The sequence below is a fragment of the Pomacea canaliculata genome, linkage group LG9, assembly GCF_003073045.1.
Source record: "Pomacea canaliculata isolate SZHN2017 linkage group LG9, ASM307304v1, whole genome shotgun sequence".
Lineage (NCBI taxonomy): Eukaryota > Metazoa > Mollusca > Gastropoda > Architaenioglossa > Ampullariidae > Pomacea > Pomacea canaliculata.
In genome coordinates this window covers 24,693,380-24,707,101 of record NC_037598.1, presented here as the reverse complement: position 1 = coordinate 24,707,101, position 13,722 = coordinate 24,693,380, and the positions used below count along the sequence as shown (strand labels likewise).

The 13,722-nt window shown below is 43.3% G+C and overlaps 1 protein-coding gene and 1 long non-coding RNA gene across 2 annotated transcripts in view; one reads left to right on the top strand and one right to left on the bottom strand.

Moving 5' to 3' along the window:
- Positions 1-248: 248 nt before the first annotated feature.
- On the bottom strand, positions 249-4,827 carry LOC112572803. The gene is made up of 7 exons (XR_003101076.1): positions 4,511-4,827; positions 3,392-3,499; positions 2,647-2,689; positions 2,169-2,306; positions 1,384-1,483; positions 962-1,074; positions 249-670 (listed from the first exon to the last, which is right to left on the bottom strand). It is a non-coding gene; the product is annotated as an uncharacterized LOC112572803 (long non-coding RNA).
- A 3,553-nt stretch (positions 4,828-8,380) lies between these two features.
- The window catches only part of LOC112572558 (universal stress protein YxiE-like), a 28,833-nt gene continuing 23,491 nt past the window's right edge, over positions 8,381-13,722 (top strand). The window contains exon 1 of the mRNA XM_025252292.1: positions 8,381-8,720. Coding sequence (XP_025108077.1) covers positions 8,639-8,720 — 82 coding nt within the window. The 5' untranslated portion in view covers positions 8,381-8,638. The remainder of the gene's footprint in view (positions 8,721-13,722) is intronic.

The window sequence follows — 13,722 nt, the reverse complement described above, 5'->3', positions numbered from 1 at the left end:
AGCGAGCGATGAAAAAAATAAAACTTTCACCTCACCGAAGTCTGTGGTGGTTTATTGAAGGTGTTTGATGTTCTGGATTTTTTTTTCTTTGTTTTGTTTTGTGTTTTTATTTCAACTTTTGTGACTTTTTGTTTTAGTTTGTTTGTCCGATATTTTAATCAACTAATGTAGTTTAAAATTGGAATTTTGCGGGAGTTTTTCATCGCGTTCGTTCATCTGTTCCATTTTTGCAAGGCATAACACCATTCTTTTGTCTCCCCTTTGCATGAATTTATTCAGAGGCGGTTATAATTTTTTTTTAAAAAAAAACCACAAAGCTTCAACTCTGAAACAGCGATACTCCTTAACAAGAGGTTGATAACAGATGGTCGGGAGGCAACAGACGAACAACCTGAGGTTGCTAGGCAACGAGGAGGTATCGCGAGGAACTGCAAGACCTGAGGTTCGCGAAGACTCCATCAGTTGCTATCGTTGTCGTCGTCATCACTGCCACCTTGTTCTTCCCTTATCACAGGGAGGACGATGGGAAAGTTGTACCTCTCCTGTAAGTCACCCTGGGTGAGACACGTGGGCACCGTGGAACCTGTGCTGAGGTGTCGCGGACTCGGGTAGTACACCTCCCTTAAAATTCTTTGATCTTCATGCAACTGCAGGAACTGCCTCATCGGTGCTAAAACATGTTTGATAAAAAAGATGAAATAACTGTCAAGTTATTAATCATTGAAATACAATATGAAATTTATCAAAGCTCAGATACATCGGACACGTAAACAGGTATCAGGACTCAGATTGGTCCGATTCAGAAACACAGACAGCGTTTATAAATAGCTTTTTCAAAAATTACACGTTTATGTATCGTTTAAATCTACAAAAATACCAGACATCTCAAAAAAAAAAAAAAAAAAAAAATTTGTAAAACTAAATGTCTGGTGTCGTAGCTTATGTCCCTTGACATTCTCACCTCTCCGCGGTCTTCTCTCCAGATTTTCAGATGGAGGAATAATCCGTGCCGGGTACACGTAGGCGTTACATCTCAGACAAATCCGGGTTGTTTCATTCATGAGCCCCGTTGCTCTGAGCAATAATGATGATGATAATTATGAGAAGAAAATTAAGTAGTAGTCATAATAAAAAGCATTATTGTGATTATAATACTGTTTGATATATGAAGAGCACAGCAGTCGTCAACAAATTGTTTTACAAAGTGTAAACAAGAACGCGTCACGTTTGATGAACCTCGGATGTCAAGTGTCAACATAATTATTTTGAAGTCCTCTTGCCGCGATTAGTGTCGATTGTAGAATGCCTTCACAGGTAAGTAAACAAAATATCAGCACACGATCGTACATGTGTGCTACAAGAGAGAAAATGCCAGAGACTCACCTGAAGGAGTTGCCGCAGTCGCACTCAAAGTCCGCCAGCCCCCACTCGTGTTCCGGGGTACAGGGTCGTACTTGCTGCGACACTTGTTACACCTGGACACCTGCAGTACAAGGTAGGCAGTGTGATTCACAGAACACTATGAGACACATGGACAGGTGACTTACAAACTTAATGATTCTTCTATCACCTCATCTATCACCTGAGTTTTGTGTAGGCATGCCACTATATCTGCAACATCTGGGTGGTAGTTACCGAGGGTTGCTTGTCCTGTAGGTAACATTGGGAACTCGAGGACAAGCGACAGGGTATCCTAAATTTTTAATGAGTGTCCAGACTCCTCCCTTACAGATGTTTTACCCACGGAACTGTAGTTATAGAGCGGTGGCAAAGCTAACCTTGGGTTTATTATTGTATCTGGACCCTGAGGGTAGTTTAGAGCGTAGACAAAGTACAGCATGCTACCTGAGATGAGGTCTCCATGGATACCAATAAGCACCATGGACACTACACGGTTTTCATATGTAATCCTTAAGCAAAGATTTTTAGCATTTACTAATTATCATGAATCAATCCAACCGAGAAATAAATGTTGTTTTCGAAGATTCTCTAACATGGAGTTGTGAATACATACACACGTGAAGGCAACATCACAGCATTGTTTACAATAACAATCGTAAACCTAACGGTGATAGGTCACAGAAACAATTGCTAAGAATGAACGAGTGTAATTTTGAGGAGGTTTGTGATATTTTGTCTGACACTGTGATACATTAAACTATTCGCACCTCTTTCCTTTCTGGAACTTTCCGCCACCAATAACGGTTGCAGTCTGTGCAGGCGAAGAGTCGAGTGGAAGCTGGCATCCCATTGGTCAGTTCTTCTCGAACTCGGGCAGCGTTGATCTGCCTCAGCTCCCTCAGGTCCTGAAACATCCTCTTCACTGTACACACAACACTTGCTTGCTTAGAAACTTGCATTAAGTACCTTGCTAAAGAAATGTTAAACACTATTTGTCTAACCTGTGACTGCGCCTAGTACACCTTTATTCTTTTATTTTATTTTCTCTTACAAGCGGAGATCAAATTTTGAGGAATTTCTCGCTAACCATTTTGTTTTGACTTTTGTCTCTTGAACTTTGACATCGGAAAAATGTTAATGAAGTAAACCTTCAGGTTAAGCTAGGAAAAATCTTAACCTTTTTTTTTTTTTCAAAAACATTCATTGACCTTCCCTTATATTTATTCTATGTTCGAGGAAACTCACCTCTCTCCGACCCAGATGTAAGCCGTGACTTCAGCAGCATCCCCTGTAGACAGACATGAACCTACCCGTCATACTAGTAGCATGAAATAGCGGGTACTCACACACAGAACTGCGCAAACATTACAGACTATTATGGTCACCAACATTAACATACAGCTACATAAGCACATATCTGATACATATTTATAAATAATCAGAAATATATGATACACATAAGCGCATACTGTACATGCATTATCACTTACATAATTCATTCATAATGAAAATAGGTAAATATTTACTTCATGCATACTGTGTATATAATATCCGACACATGTATAATGTATACACAATACACAATGATGATGACACAATATATAATAATGTATGTACAATATGTATACAATATATACATGACTTTGGCATACTACAGTATCATAGATTGTGTATATAATATATGAATGGTGTAGCAATAATAAATACATCATGCATGCATAATGTGAACATAACATATACACAACATGTCCTTATGATAGATTTTGAGTTTATCCAAGTTAGGAAGAATGTTTAAAAAATAGTCTTCTCAAATTTCCACACTTATCTGTCCATTGTAAACAAACTTTCACACTGACATGTTTTCCAATCTTTTATATTATTAACCTTTCCAGATTTTAAAAACTGTTTGGGAAGCCGTTACATACATAAAATACACACATAAAACATTGCTACATTCATTCACATCTATTACAGTTGTTGTTAAGATTACCATTGAGCACAAAGTTTGCAGCTTCTTGCAAGTCTCCCTTGGCTGCGATCAGTTCCCGGCCTCCTCAAAGGAAAAGCGGCCGTGGAACAACTCTTGTAGCTGCCGGGCCTGCAAGACAATCATCTCAGTCACGTGACACACACCTTCCACACTTGGCGCCTGCTACGTGGAAACAACATTACTTTTTAACCATCATACAGGAAATAAAAAAGCAGCAATCACACCTGACTTAATATCTGACTGCCTGTCGTCCTTTATTTATCAGAAAACACGCGCACGCACACCAGAGCCAGAGGAAGTGGTTTCCACGTGCGCTGACGTCAGTGCAAGCGCTGTGCACACATGTAACCACCTGAGTTAATTAATTCTGCAGATTTGTCCTGAGCAGGATGTTTATCAGCAAGTCTGTGAGCCAGCCTGCGGACTACTCACTGACGTCGCTGTCTCGCGCGCGGCAAGGCGCACAAAGCCTGGTACGTCAGATGCGTATCATGCATGACGGAGATGTTGAGTGAGCGACTACACGGGTGAGCCCTCGCCAGCCCTCGGCAGTCGGAGATACACACACACAGTGACACACACACACTTTCTGTAACAACACACTCTCACACACACACAGAGGGGGAGGGGTAGACAACTGAGACGGAGAAAGAAAGAAGTTGGACAACAGTCATCGGTCTCTGTTTTCAGCGAAACGTGAGTCCTTACTAGGAAGTGTTTCAAATACGAAGAGTATAAATCTCCTCCCTTGCCCTCATTAGACCACCAAAAAATATTCAAGTGGTGCGTGCTAACAGATGCTGACGACTGAAACATCTTAAAACTACATACAACAACTTCTCCAACAGCAATCTCCTCCAAACTCCCTACTTTCGTTTTCGATTTAATACTCGCGAGTCAGGCAGGAGTCTGCCCAGCCTGTGTATTACAGTCACAGCTGTGTGCAGGAAGGCAATCACATGCAACAAGCCATGGCTCGCCTGAAATACAATCTTTGGAGTGCCGGGAGTAAGTGATCCGGAATGTTGAGCACTACAAAAAGCTGCACCCGGGTGTATGCACACCAGGTCTGAGCCACACCAGCCACAGCAGCTGATGTGAGTCTGACTGTTCACTTACCTGTCGATGTGGCGCGCGATTCTCCTGATCATAATTTACTGCTGCCATTTGTGTAGTCTGTGCGATTATCTTTACCGATTACAGGAGGTCGGTGTGGGTTACTTTCCCCTGCTGCTCTCCCGCCGGAAGTCCCGAGTCGCGACAAAATAACGACAGGAGAGTTGTCTGCCGTTGGTAGGTGTTGAAAATGCTGTTATATATTTTCTCTTCCTCCTGTCAGGCTGTCGGGGTGTCTGTACACGAACTTTCTCGCCACCTCACTTTGTCGTCTCAGGCTTTTCGAATTGCCGAGCGCCTGCGCCATGAATGAAGCTTTTCTTTCTGACAAATATTTCAGTTGTGATGCATACGACTCGCTCCGGTGCTACAGTCACGTGGTGACTCACCATTTCCGGTGTAAGAGTATCAACAGCGTGTTAAACACACGTGTGTTGATGTTTCTGTGTAATTGCGGTTGTATTTACACTTTGTTGCTCAAAGGTTTGAAGTACTTTTTTTATTTCTTTTTAAGAACTTTGAGTTTTTGCGGCAGTAAATAAAGACAGAAAAAAAGCGAATAACTACGCATGCGCGGAACATGGAGCATCGAGTACAGATTTCTTTAAGAAATACTTTTTTAATATATAAAATTTAACACTGCCCTAGCTTTTCTGGACAGCGGACACAGCTAATGGATTTTCCATCGTTCCTAAAATTAAAAAAAAAGACTGTGGCAGTGTTTTCACAAGCAGACGACGGGTTTGTGCACGTGCTGCTCGGTGCCGCGGTGCAGGTGGGGCGACATGGCGCCAGTCGACCCCAGCCTCACAGACCCCTTCACACTCTCAGCCTTGTTTATCTCGTGGTGCAGTCACACCCACTGATCATTAACTAATCATTAGCTTAAGCTTGACAGTCTTCGCCGCAGTGTGTTGGTGGCACGCACTTAGCAACTGGTCGCCGCTCCCGTAGCCTGGCGCCCGCACAGATTGCGCACTGATCACACCTCTCGTGGTGAATATAATAATGCAATGACAGAATCCAACATAGCTTCTTGTAAATAGGGTCCGTGAACACGTCTCAGCCCCTTTTACAGCTTAGAAATGTAAAAGGTTCAAGGCTGGTGATCAAACATCTGTTTCAAATAAAAGCGAAAGTAAAGGAGATAAAAATATTCGTGGCATCTACCTTGCGTTATCTGTGTCAGTGTGGGTGTGTGTACGTGTGCTTTGTTTGTGTGTGTGTATGGGTTTATGTGTGTGAGTGTGTATATGTATCAACCTGTGTGTAAATGCGTACATGCGTTCGTGTATGTGGTTGCCCGTATGTGGTTGCACGCGCGTATGTACATGTCGAGCACATTTGTGTATATATGTGCATCGGCTGTAAGTATGTGTGTAGGTCTGTGTGCGTGTCTGAGAGCACGAACGCTTGAGAATTCCACGATGGCGACCCACAAGATAAGAATAAAATATTATCTTCAAACCAACCGCTAAGCACTTTCCTTAACAAGCCAAGAGGCTCCAGCCAGTAACGGCAATAAAGTTTCCATCTGTCGCAGTCGCCACGGATACAGATGGCCGAGGGTCTCACTGAGGTCCTCAAACACACCCGAGCAGATGGCGCAATGAACTGCAAGAACATGAGTTGTCTTTAGTAGGAAAGATGGCGACTTGACTGGGTTCGCCCAGGTGACTAACTCTTTGTTGTTTACTGATATCCATTTCCGTGTTACAGGGCGACTGTAACTGTTTGTTTACACTTCCTTGCTGCTTGGGACCCACAGAGGTCACACAGTACACCACACAACAACACAGTCAATCTCAGCACAGATCGATCAATCAATCAATCAATTGCGAAGTTACAACACGCACCTAATCTCTTCATTTCTATGATGTAATGAAGAGAGTCCATGTAGAATGTTCTGCTGCTAGTCTCGACTGTGGTGTCATGTCCAGATGTGCAATGAAAATGTAAAATAACATCAACAGACATTACAAAGTCAATCAGCGAGGTAACCGCGACATTAACGCTCGTGACCTCTTGACCCTAATTCATGTCACTTGCAAGCGAGGGTACAGGGTCTTACAGGCAAGGTTTACAAGTCGATGGCTGGCCTATTGTTGACACTAGAAACCTTGTACAGCTGATTGCTTCTTATGCAATTAGTAGTCTTAATTAGCACTCGGTTGTCCGCACTCGTGTCGCATTTTGGGTCCGCATTTGAGTCTGCATGGGCCGGACATTTAGGCCATGTTTACACAACAGTCCTTCCCAGTGGAAATCTGGTTTACAAAGATCTGCGATTCCAGCTTCATTCTTAAATTAGAACTCCTCTTCAAACATAGGTCAGGAACTAAGGTCAAGATTGTAAAATATTTCATCCACGTCCTGTGGGAGCCGACCGGCTGTTGCCTGAAGGTCGAGACAGCTGACTGGCTGAGAACTAGTTTCCAGTGAGACCAACAGGGTACATTAAAGAAATAAGGGAATAATTTTCCAAAGTGATTGGGAAATTTTCCTTTCACAATACTGTTTCCACATGTGTGGGTAAATACCACATTTCCGTTCTCAATACAGGTTCACAAGGGTCATGCACAGCGCGAGGTCAAGGACATAGAAGTCAGGATCCAACAAATGTTTAAATGAAAGCTATCCCAGTCACCCTTGTTTTGTGGAAAGATAAGCTTGGATAGTTGTAATTGTTTAGGTTAGTCCAATATGCTAGAGGCAAAACTCATGTTCGGCCTTTCACTCCTCCTGTCCTCACCGCCCAGGACAAAGGACCGCGACACGTGACGCCATGATTGTCTACAAAACCAAAACATCGACTGGAGGAACCATTGTATTCAGGACAATAAGTTAAACGCTTGCCCCGGCCACAGATGTACACAGACGATAGAAATCTGTGATCAGCAGGCGAGGGTTTAAGTGACTGCAATGAAATGTTATCAGGATTCGTAAAACTTTCACTCAGCTCAGCAGTTAGGTCATCGGGGTCGCTGGTGGTACAACAACGGACAGTCGTGTGTACATCTTGTCTGTGCTAAATATTGTGTGAATACAACACTACACCGACAACATACGTGGGTTGCACATTATCTTGTGTGTGCAATATTGTATCATAGAATAGACTCTATATTGACGAATATATCGTAGAGAACAGTTTGGATGGACATTGTCTTCGCTGTGGTGTGAACATTGTATGAAGTGGACAGCCTCTTGTGTCTCAATAGCAGTTGAGTATTGTTGTTTGGAGAAATCCTCTTGTATTTTTAGTCCATCTTGTTACAATCCAGATTGATTGTGGTAGCTTTCTTCGGGTTTGTTTTGATGACAACTATCTCAGAACATCCTCCCAACCACTTCCTACACCATGCCAAGGGCTTTCCTGAGCTTAGTGCTACCCCACCACCTGCTCACCCACCTCCCTGCAGCTGGGTACCTTGTACCTTGTACACGTGCTGGAGCGAGACAGAATCCGGATTCTTAAAGACCATCGATCAGCTTGAAGAGACGACTACAGCAACAACTACCGGCCGCTGCTATCGTCGCTGGTGGAGAGGAGGTCACCACGCAGTCCCTTATCCCCCTCCCTGTACCCAGTCCTACCAGCTTCTGAGCGATCTGATGTGCCAAACATCATCTTGGGTTGTTTAGTGTTTGACAGGAGAGATGGAAAAGGGGAGACTAGTCGTGAGACTTCCTGGTGTCGAGCAGCAGCAGCATCTTGATGACGTCAGCAGCCACGACCTTGAACTGCACGTGAGGGTGAGACTGGATGTTGGATGCACGCAGTGGTGGGTGGAGAGGAGGAGATGTAAGGGTGGCCATGATCAAGGCGGGGGTCGACCACAGCTCGCGGCGGGGTGGATGGCAGGGGACCAGGGGGTGGGGAGAAGAGAAAAGTTTGGAGAGGCTGGCGCATGCGCGCGGGGCTTATCTCGCCAGCCTGCAGCCGTGCGCGTGCATTGACGTGCACCCAGGCTCGTGCGTGTGTGCCGCACACACCCCGCTCCTCAAGCGGACGACTAAACTCCTGAGCGAGGGTTGAAAAAGAGAAGACAGAAGGTCAACAAAGTGACGGCAGGCGACGGCACCGACAACATCATCGACCTGCCCGACACCATTCGGTCGCTGACGTTCAGGATGTCTACCAGCGCTCAGGGCGCCCCCTTCAATGTGGTGCTGGCCGTGGACCAGAGCGAGTACAGCGAGTTCACCTTTAAATGTGAGTAGAGTGAGGTTTCTTGTTTACATGTGAGTAGAGTGAGTGTTTATGTTTACATGTGAGTACAGTGAAATTTCAATGTTTAAAATGTTTACGAGTAGAGAGTCTTCATACCTCCCTTGCTCTAAAGTTCCATTGTCTTGTCAAACGTATTGACAGAATATTCTGGACCGTTCTCACCATGTTAGCCAAAGTTCCAATGTCCACAAAGTTTAAACATTGATTTTCTGTGAGCTTCCCTAACGATTTTGCCAGACTTGGTCGACGATACTTTGCTAGTTAAATCAGTCTTTAAATATAAAACTGTTATTAACCATTTTACTGAGCCTCCATCTTCTGATGTAGGAGGTATGTGAGTTGTAAGTCAGTTACAATCAGAACAGTTGTCTTCCCCTGTTCTTAGCGGTTTTTACTACTTTGTCTGAAAGCTTAATTGAAAAACACTGGGAAATGTTTTTCCCCTTTCCCGCCTAGAAACTGCAAACATTCATGCTCATTCAAAACAAAATATCAAGGGTGAAGCTAAACATCTGGACTCTGACATTTTCTCGAGTGTTTTGTTAGAGCACGTGTGAGCAACAGCAGGATATTGAGGAGAAGGCGGGAGAGACTCACGGTGATAAAAGATGTGATGGAAGTGTGTGGGGGCAGAGGACAATAGAGAGTAGTGGCTACAAGCTAGTTTTGAGAGCAAATAGAGATTTCGTGATATTAGCAGCATGAGATAAAGCATGACAGGTCAAAGGTCACATCACATCATACACACGCCTTCTGTCTCTCTCTCTCTCAAAGGTATTATACAGGTGTGCAAGTGTGTGTGCAACCTTTCAGCCTTTTCTGATATGTCCTCGCGTATAATTATCTGTGTGTTAATGTGCGAGAATACAAATGAGTTGTGAATGAAAATTGAATTGTACAAACTGTCGCTGTCTGGTACAAACTACAGAGACAGTAGTAGGACGAGAGGACAAGGCTGCCATTTATAACAAGCAGTTCCAGAGAAGGTGAGAAATGGCCTCAGGTTTCCAGCTGCTGATTATCGCTGACAGCCGCGAGGGCGCAAAGTGGGCTGAGTTAAAGGTCTACTGCGGTACAAAATTCTTTTTTCATCCTAAATACAGCTCAGTGAGAAACTGTTTTCCAGAATCTGGGTGAACACCATATTTTCATTCTCATATCACCTTCACAGGTCAAGGCCAACAACACAGATGTCAGGATTGTACATGGAGATGTCCATGTTGTCGAGGCAACAGCCAATGGAATCGTATGTTAATGAGGTGTTTCTGGACAAACTTCGTCTCCACTTTCACCTTTTACAATGCATACTGATGTTATTAGGAAAAAAAACAAGACTACTTGATCTCATTGCGCATTAAATAAATAAGAACAAATAAACAGCAAAGGGTTTCCAGGATAAGATAGATATCAGGGTTTCTAGGGTGGAGTCGGGTGAGAGATAGTCTTCCGAATTTTGTAGAAACATGTCAGACTTTACGTGCTTAAGAAATAATTTCGGCTCCTCACAGTTTGTAATGAGAATCCATTCAAAGATTATTTGTGGCACTAACTAAAACAAACTTAAAGAAGTCGTGAAAATCTGTAAACATTTACCTGGTAACGCTCTTGCCACTGAAGATGCCAGCTCAACTCTTAAAAATTGTTTAAACTTTAGATGGTGGGATCCGGGAAGGAGAGATGGGACGAGAGTAGGCTAGGCAGGGAGAGGGAGAGAGGATAAAATACGAAGGAGGAAGAGACAAACACTCTCTCCATGATCGTTTAGTCATTAAATAAAACCACGTGATGCTTCACTCGTAAAGCTGAAAACAGAGAGCTTGTAACTATTATCCAAACGGCCTAAACAAACTGAATGCACAGGTAAGTTGAATACTTACCTACTGACGGGAGAGAATAATAAGGAAGAATTTAAAGAATCTAATAAGGAAAGGAATTAGGTTTAATGATACTCAGTTTTATTTCTTTATTTTTTTTTTTTACCGGAGGCCTGGTGAGAAAGGCTTTATCGCGGTGATGTCAGAAAACTGTTTGCGGGAGGATCCGTCACGCACCTGTTCAGGTGTATGCCGTGCACGTGACACAAAATGAAGAAAGTGAATTGGCATCAACATGTAGGAGGGTAAGGATGAGTGAAAGTGGGTGGAGGCAGACAGGACGATGAAAGGATCTTGAATAACATGTGCTTTACGACCATGTTTGTCTCCCCTCTTCTGTCTCTGTTTGTCTCCCCTCTTCTGTCTCTCTGTCCATGTCGCTCTCTGTCGTTTATAGTAATTAGTTCACTATTAACGACTCTTGCAATTTCCATAATTTGTGAGCCCGGTTATTCAAGCATCAAATTTCTGTCTGTCTGTCTGTCTGTCTGTCTGTCTGTCTGTCTGTCTGTCTGTCTGTCTGTCTGTCTGTCTGTCTGTCTGTCTTAATCAGCCTCTAAGCCTCACAGAAAACTTCACGCAGGGATTTTAAAAAAGAAAGAAAGAAACTATCCCTATTATATTTCCAATTTCCTGAGCTCGCTCGCTAGCTTACCATTCATTGCGAACTCGACCAGCAATCGATGTCCTCGTCCTTAAGCGGCTTTGCGCAGGTCCGCCGTTGGTGAGCTCAACGCTTGTGGTCCTGGCGGGCGGACAGAGAGCTGAGTGGGTCTACAGCCCTGCTTACACAGGCTCACTCAGCTCCACCAGCTGCTGTCTGGCGCTTAATTCGGGATGTAGTTACCAGCCTCGACAATCCCGTCTGGCTTCAAATTTTCTGAGTTAGCTTTTGAGTGCTTCTCTGTCTGCTTGTCTGTCTGCTTGTCTGTCTGCTTCTCTGTCACCTTCTTCCCTGTGCGCGCGTATGTGGTTGTATAAGATTGCTTAATCCTATATAAATAAATTATATTATAATAAAATAGATTTTGCTTATTTGCACTGGATGTTACAGCTGTTGTAGCCTTGGTGTCATTTGACCCAGCACTGTATGGGAAACCAGAAACTTTTATTAAATGAAGAGTTGGGGAGTGTGAGTGTCTGGACCAATCATCCATTGCTTCCGGTTACTAAATTGAAGTTGTCGAAAGAGGATCGAAAATTTTTCTTGTTCAAGTGTCATGCTAGTTACTGTCAGATTGATCACGTGTCTCTTGGGTCAGAATCTATGATGGTGGCAGGAAGTAGGGCAAGAAAGAAAGATATTCCAGGGGAAGGCGCTATCGTCAACAAATCTGAATCCCAGACTTCCGGTTCTTTCATTCTAGAATAAACACACACACATACAGATATCAGGTGTCTGGTGGCCATGTGGATAACATGGTTAGTTAAGGGTTACCTGTGGCAACGGAGGAAAGCTCAACAGAACAAACCACGTTTGTGACTCACTACTACATGCACTCTGTGCACACGACACTACAGTACTGAGTAGTGTTCACAACACCAGAACACCTAGCAACACTACACCAGTGGCTACAGTTCTTGTGTACACAGAACATTCAGTATACTGATCTGTTAGAACACCTGACATCCACAGAACATTAGTTCTGACAAAAAGCTGTTGGGACAATGTCAGAGCTTGGCTGACGATTCATTCTCTTCATCTGTGAACTGTCTACGGAAGAGCTTGGACTTTATGAGTAAATGATGGAGAAATGGAAGTTGTTTATTCGTTCATCGTTTGCCTTTATGCTCAACTCTAACCTTCAGCCAACTACTCGTCGTCGTCACGCAGAATGAATAATGATGGAACCACTCAGTCCAGAAGGTCGGCCCTTTGTCCTTTGTCTCCCGGAAACACATTGGGACGCTGCCCAGAGATTGCCATCGGCATAAATTCTTCCATTTATGTGATGGCGAAGGGAATAATCAGGGGAAAAAAACTAATTTATTTTTTTTAAAATAGTTTCAGTAATTTGTTCATGAACATTCACCGCTAAGCTCATGACTGATTTGTAATGAGGCCGAGCACAAACACCAGTGAACTATCAGGAATAACAGAATGCAGACACTAAATACTCTTTGGTTTGATGGAAATGTCAGCTGGTAGCCTTCAAGTCATGAACCTGATCACCTACAAAACGCTTTTTCGTGTTGCAAAATTAACGAAAAGAGAGAAAAGTACTTAACGATGCAAATTAACAAACATGAACAGAGGGAACAAACATTACCACCTTGGGTTTTGTAATCTTAGACTTGTGACCTTTTCACCAAGTCCTGAGTTCATGTGATGTGAAGATGAGAGTTGTGCACGAACAAAAAATAGTACGGTCGTTGATATGTTATCGTTATGATGTCAACTTACCCGTGGAGATAATGAGTTTCAAGTAAGCTCATTAACTCTCATCAAGTACTTTGTAACAGACCTCGGTGCACTTTGTTTTATGTCTCCATCAGTCTTGCTAACTGCTGCTGTCTTGGTCTTATACAACAGGCTGCCACCTCGACTATGTCAGTCTCAAAATAAAACAAAAAAGCGGATATTGAAGGACGTTCTTGCCCACCTGACCATGAGGTCGTACAAGAAACAAATCAAAGGTTTAAGTTATTATAAGAGACAAGGCAGGAAGCTATAAACAGCTTCTGGAATTCCACCTCCAAATCCTGGAATGTATAAAATAGTTTAAGTCTGTCCTGTCGTGTTTTGCTCGGTTACAAAAGTCTAGAACTTAATTTGCAAGGCTTCGTGCATCCGACTTCTTTAGGAAAAATCGTGATTGTCAGATCGTGGAAGTAAAATTTAAAACAAATAAACGCAGTGGGAATAGCTAACGGTTTCCTGCAAGAACACAGACATGGTTTCTGTCCTGTCGCTAACAGACGAATATACACCACATTTCGGGTTCGTGAATGAAAGCCGCAGCTTCTTTGCCATCAAAGGTCCGATTGTTTGTTGTTTCAGCACATGCTGAACTTGAGAGGACAACAAAACACTTTATCTCTGACCTCTGACAAGGCCAGCGAGGACGAGAAGTTCACAGAACCAGTCGCCAACTTTTTTTGTCGTCAGA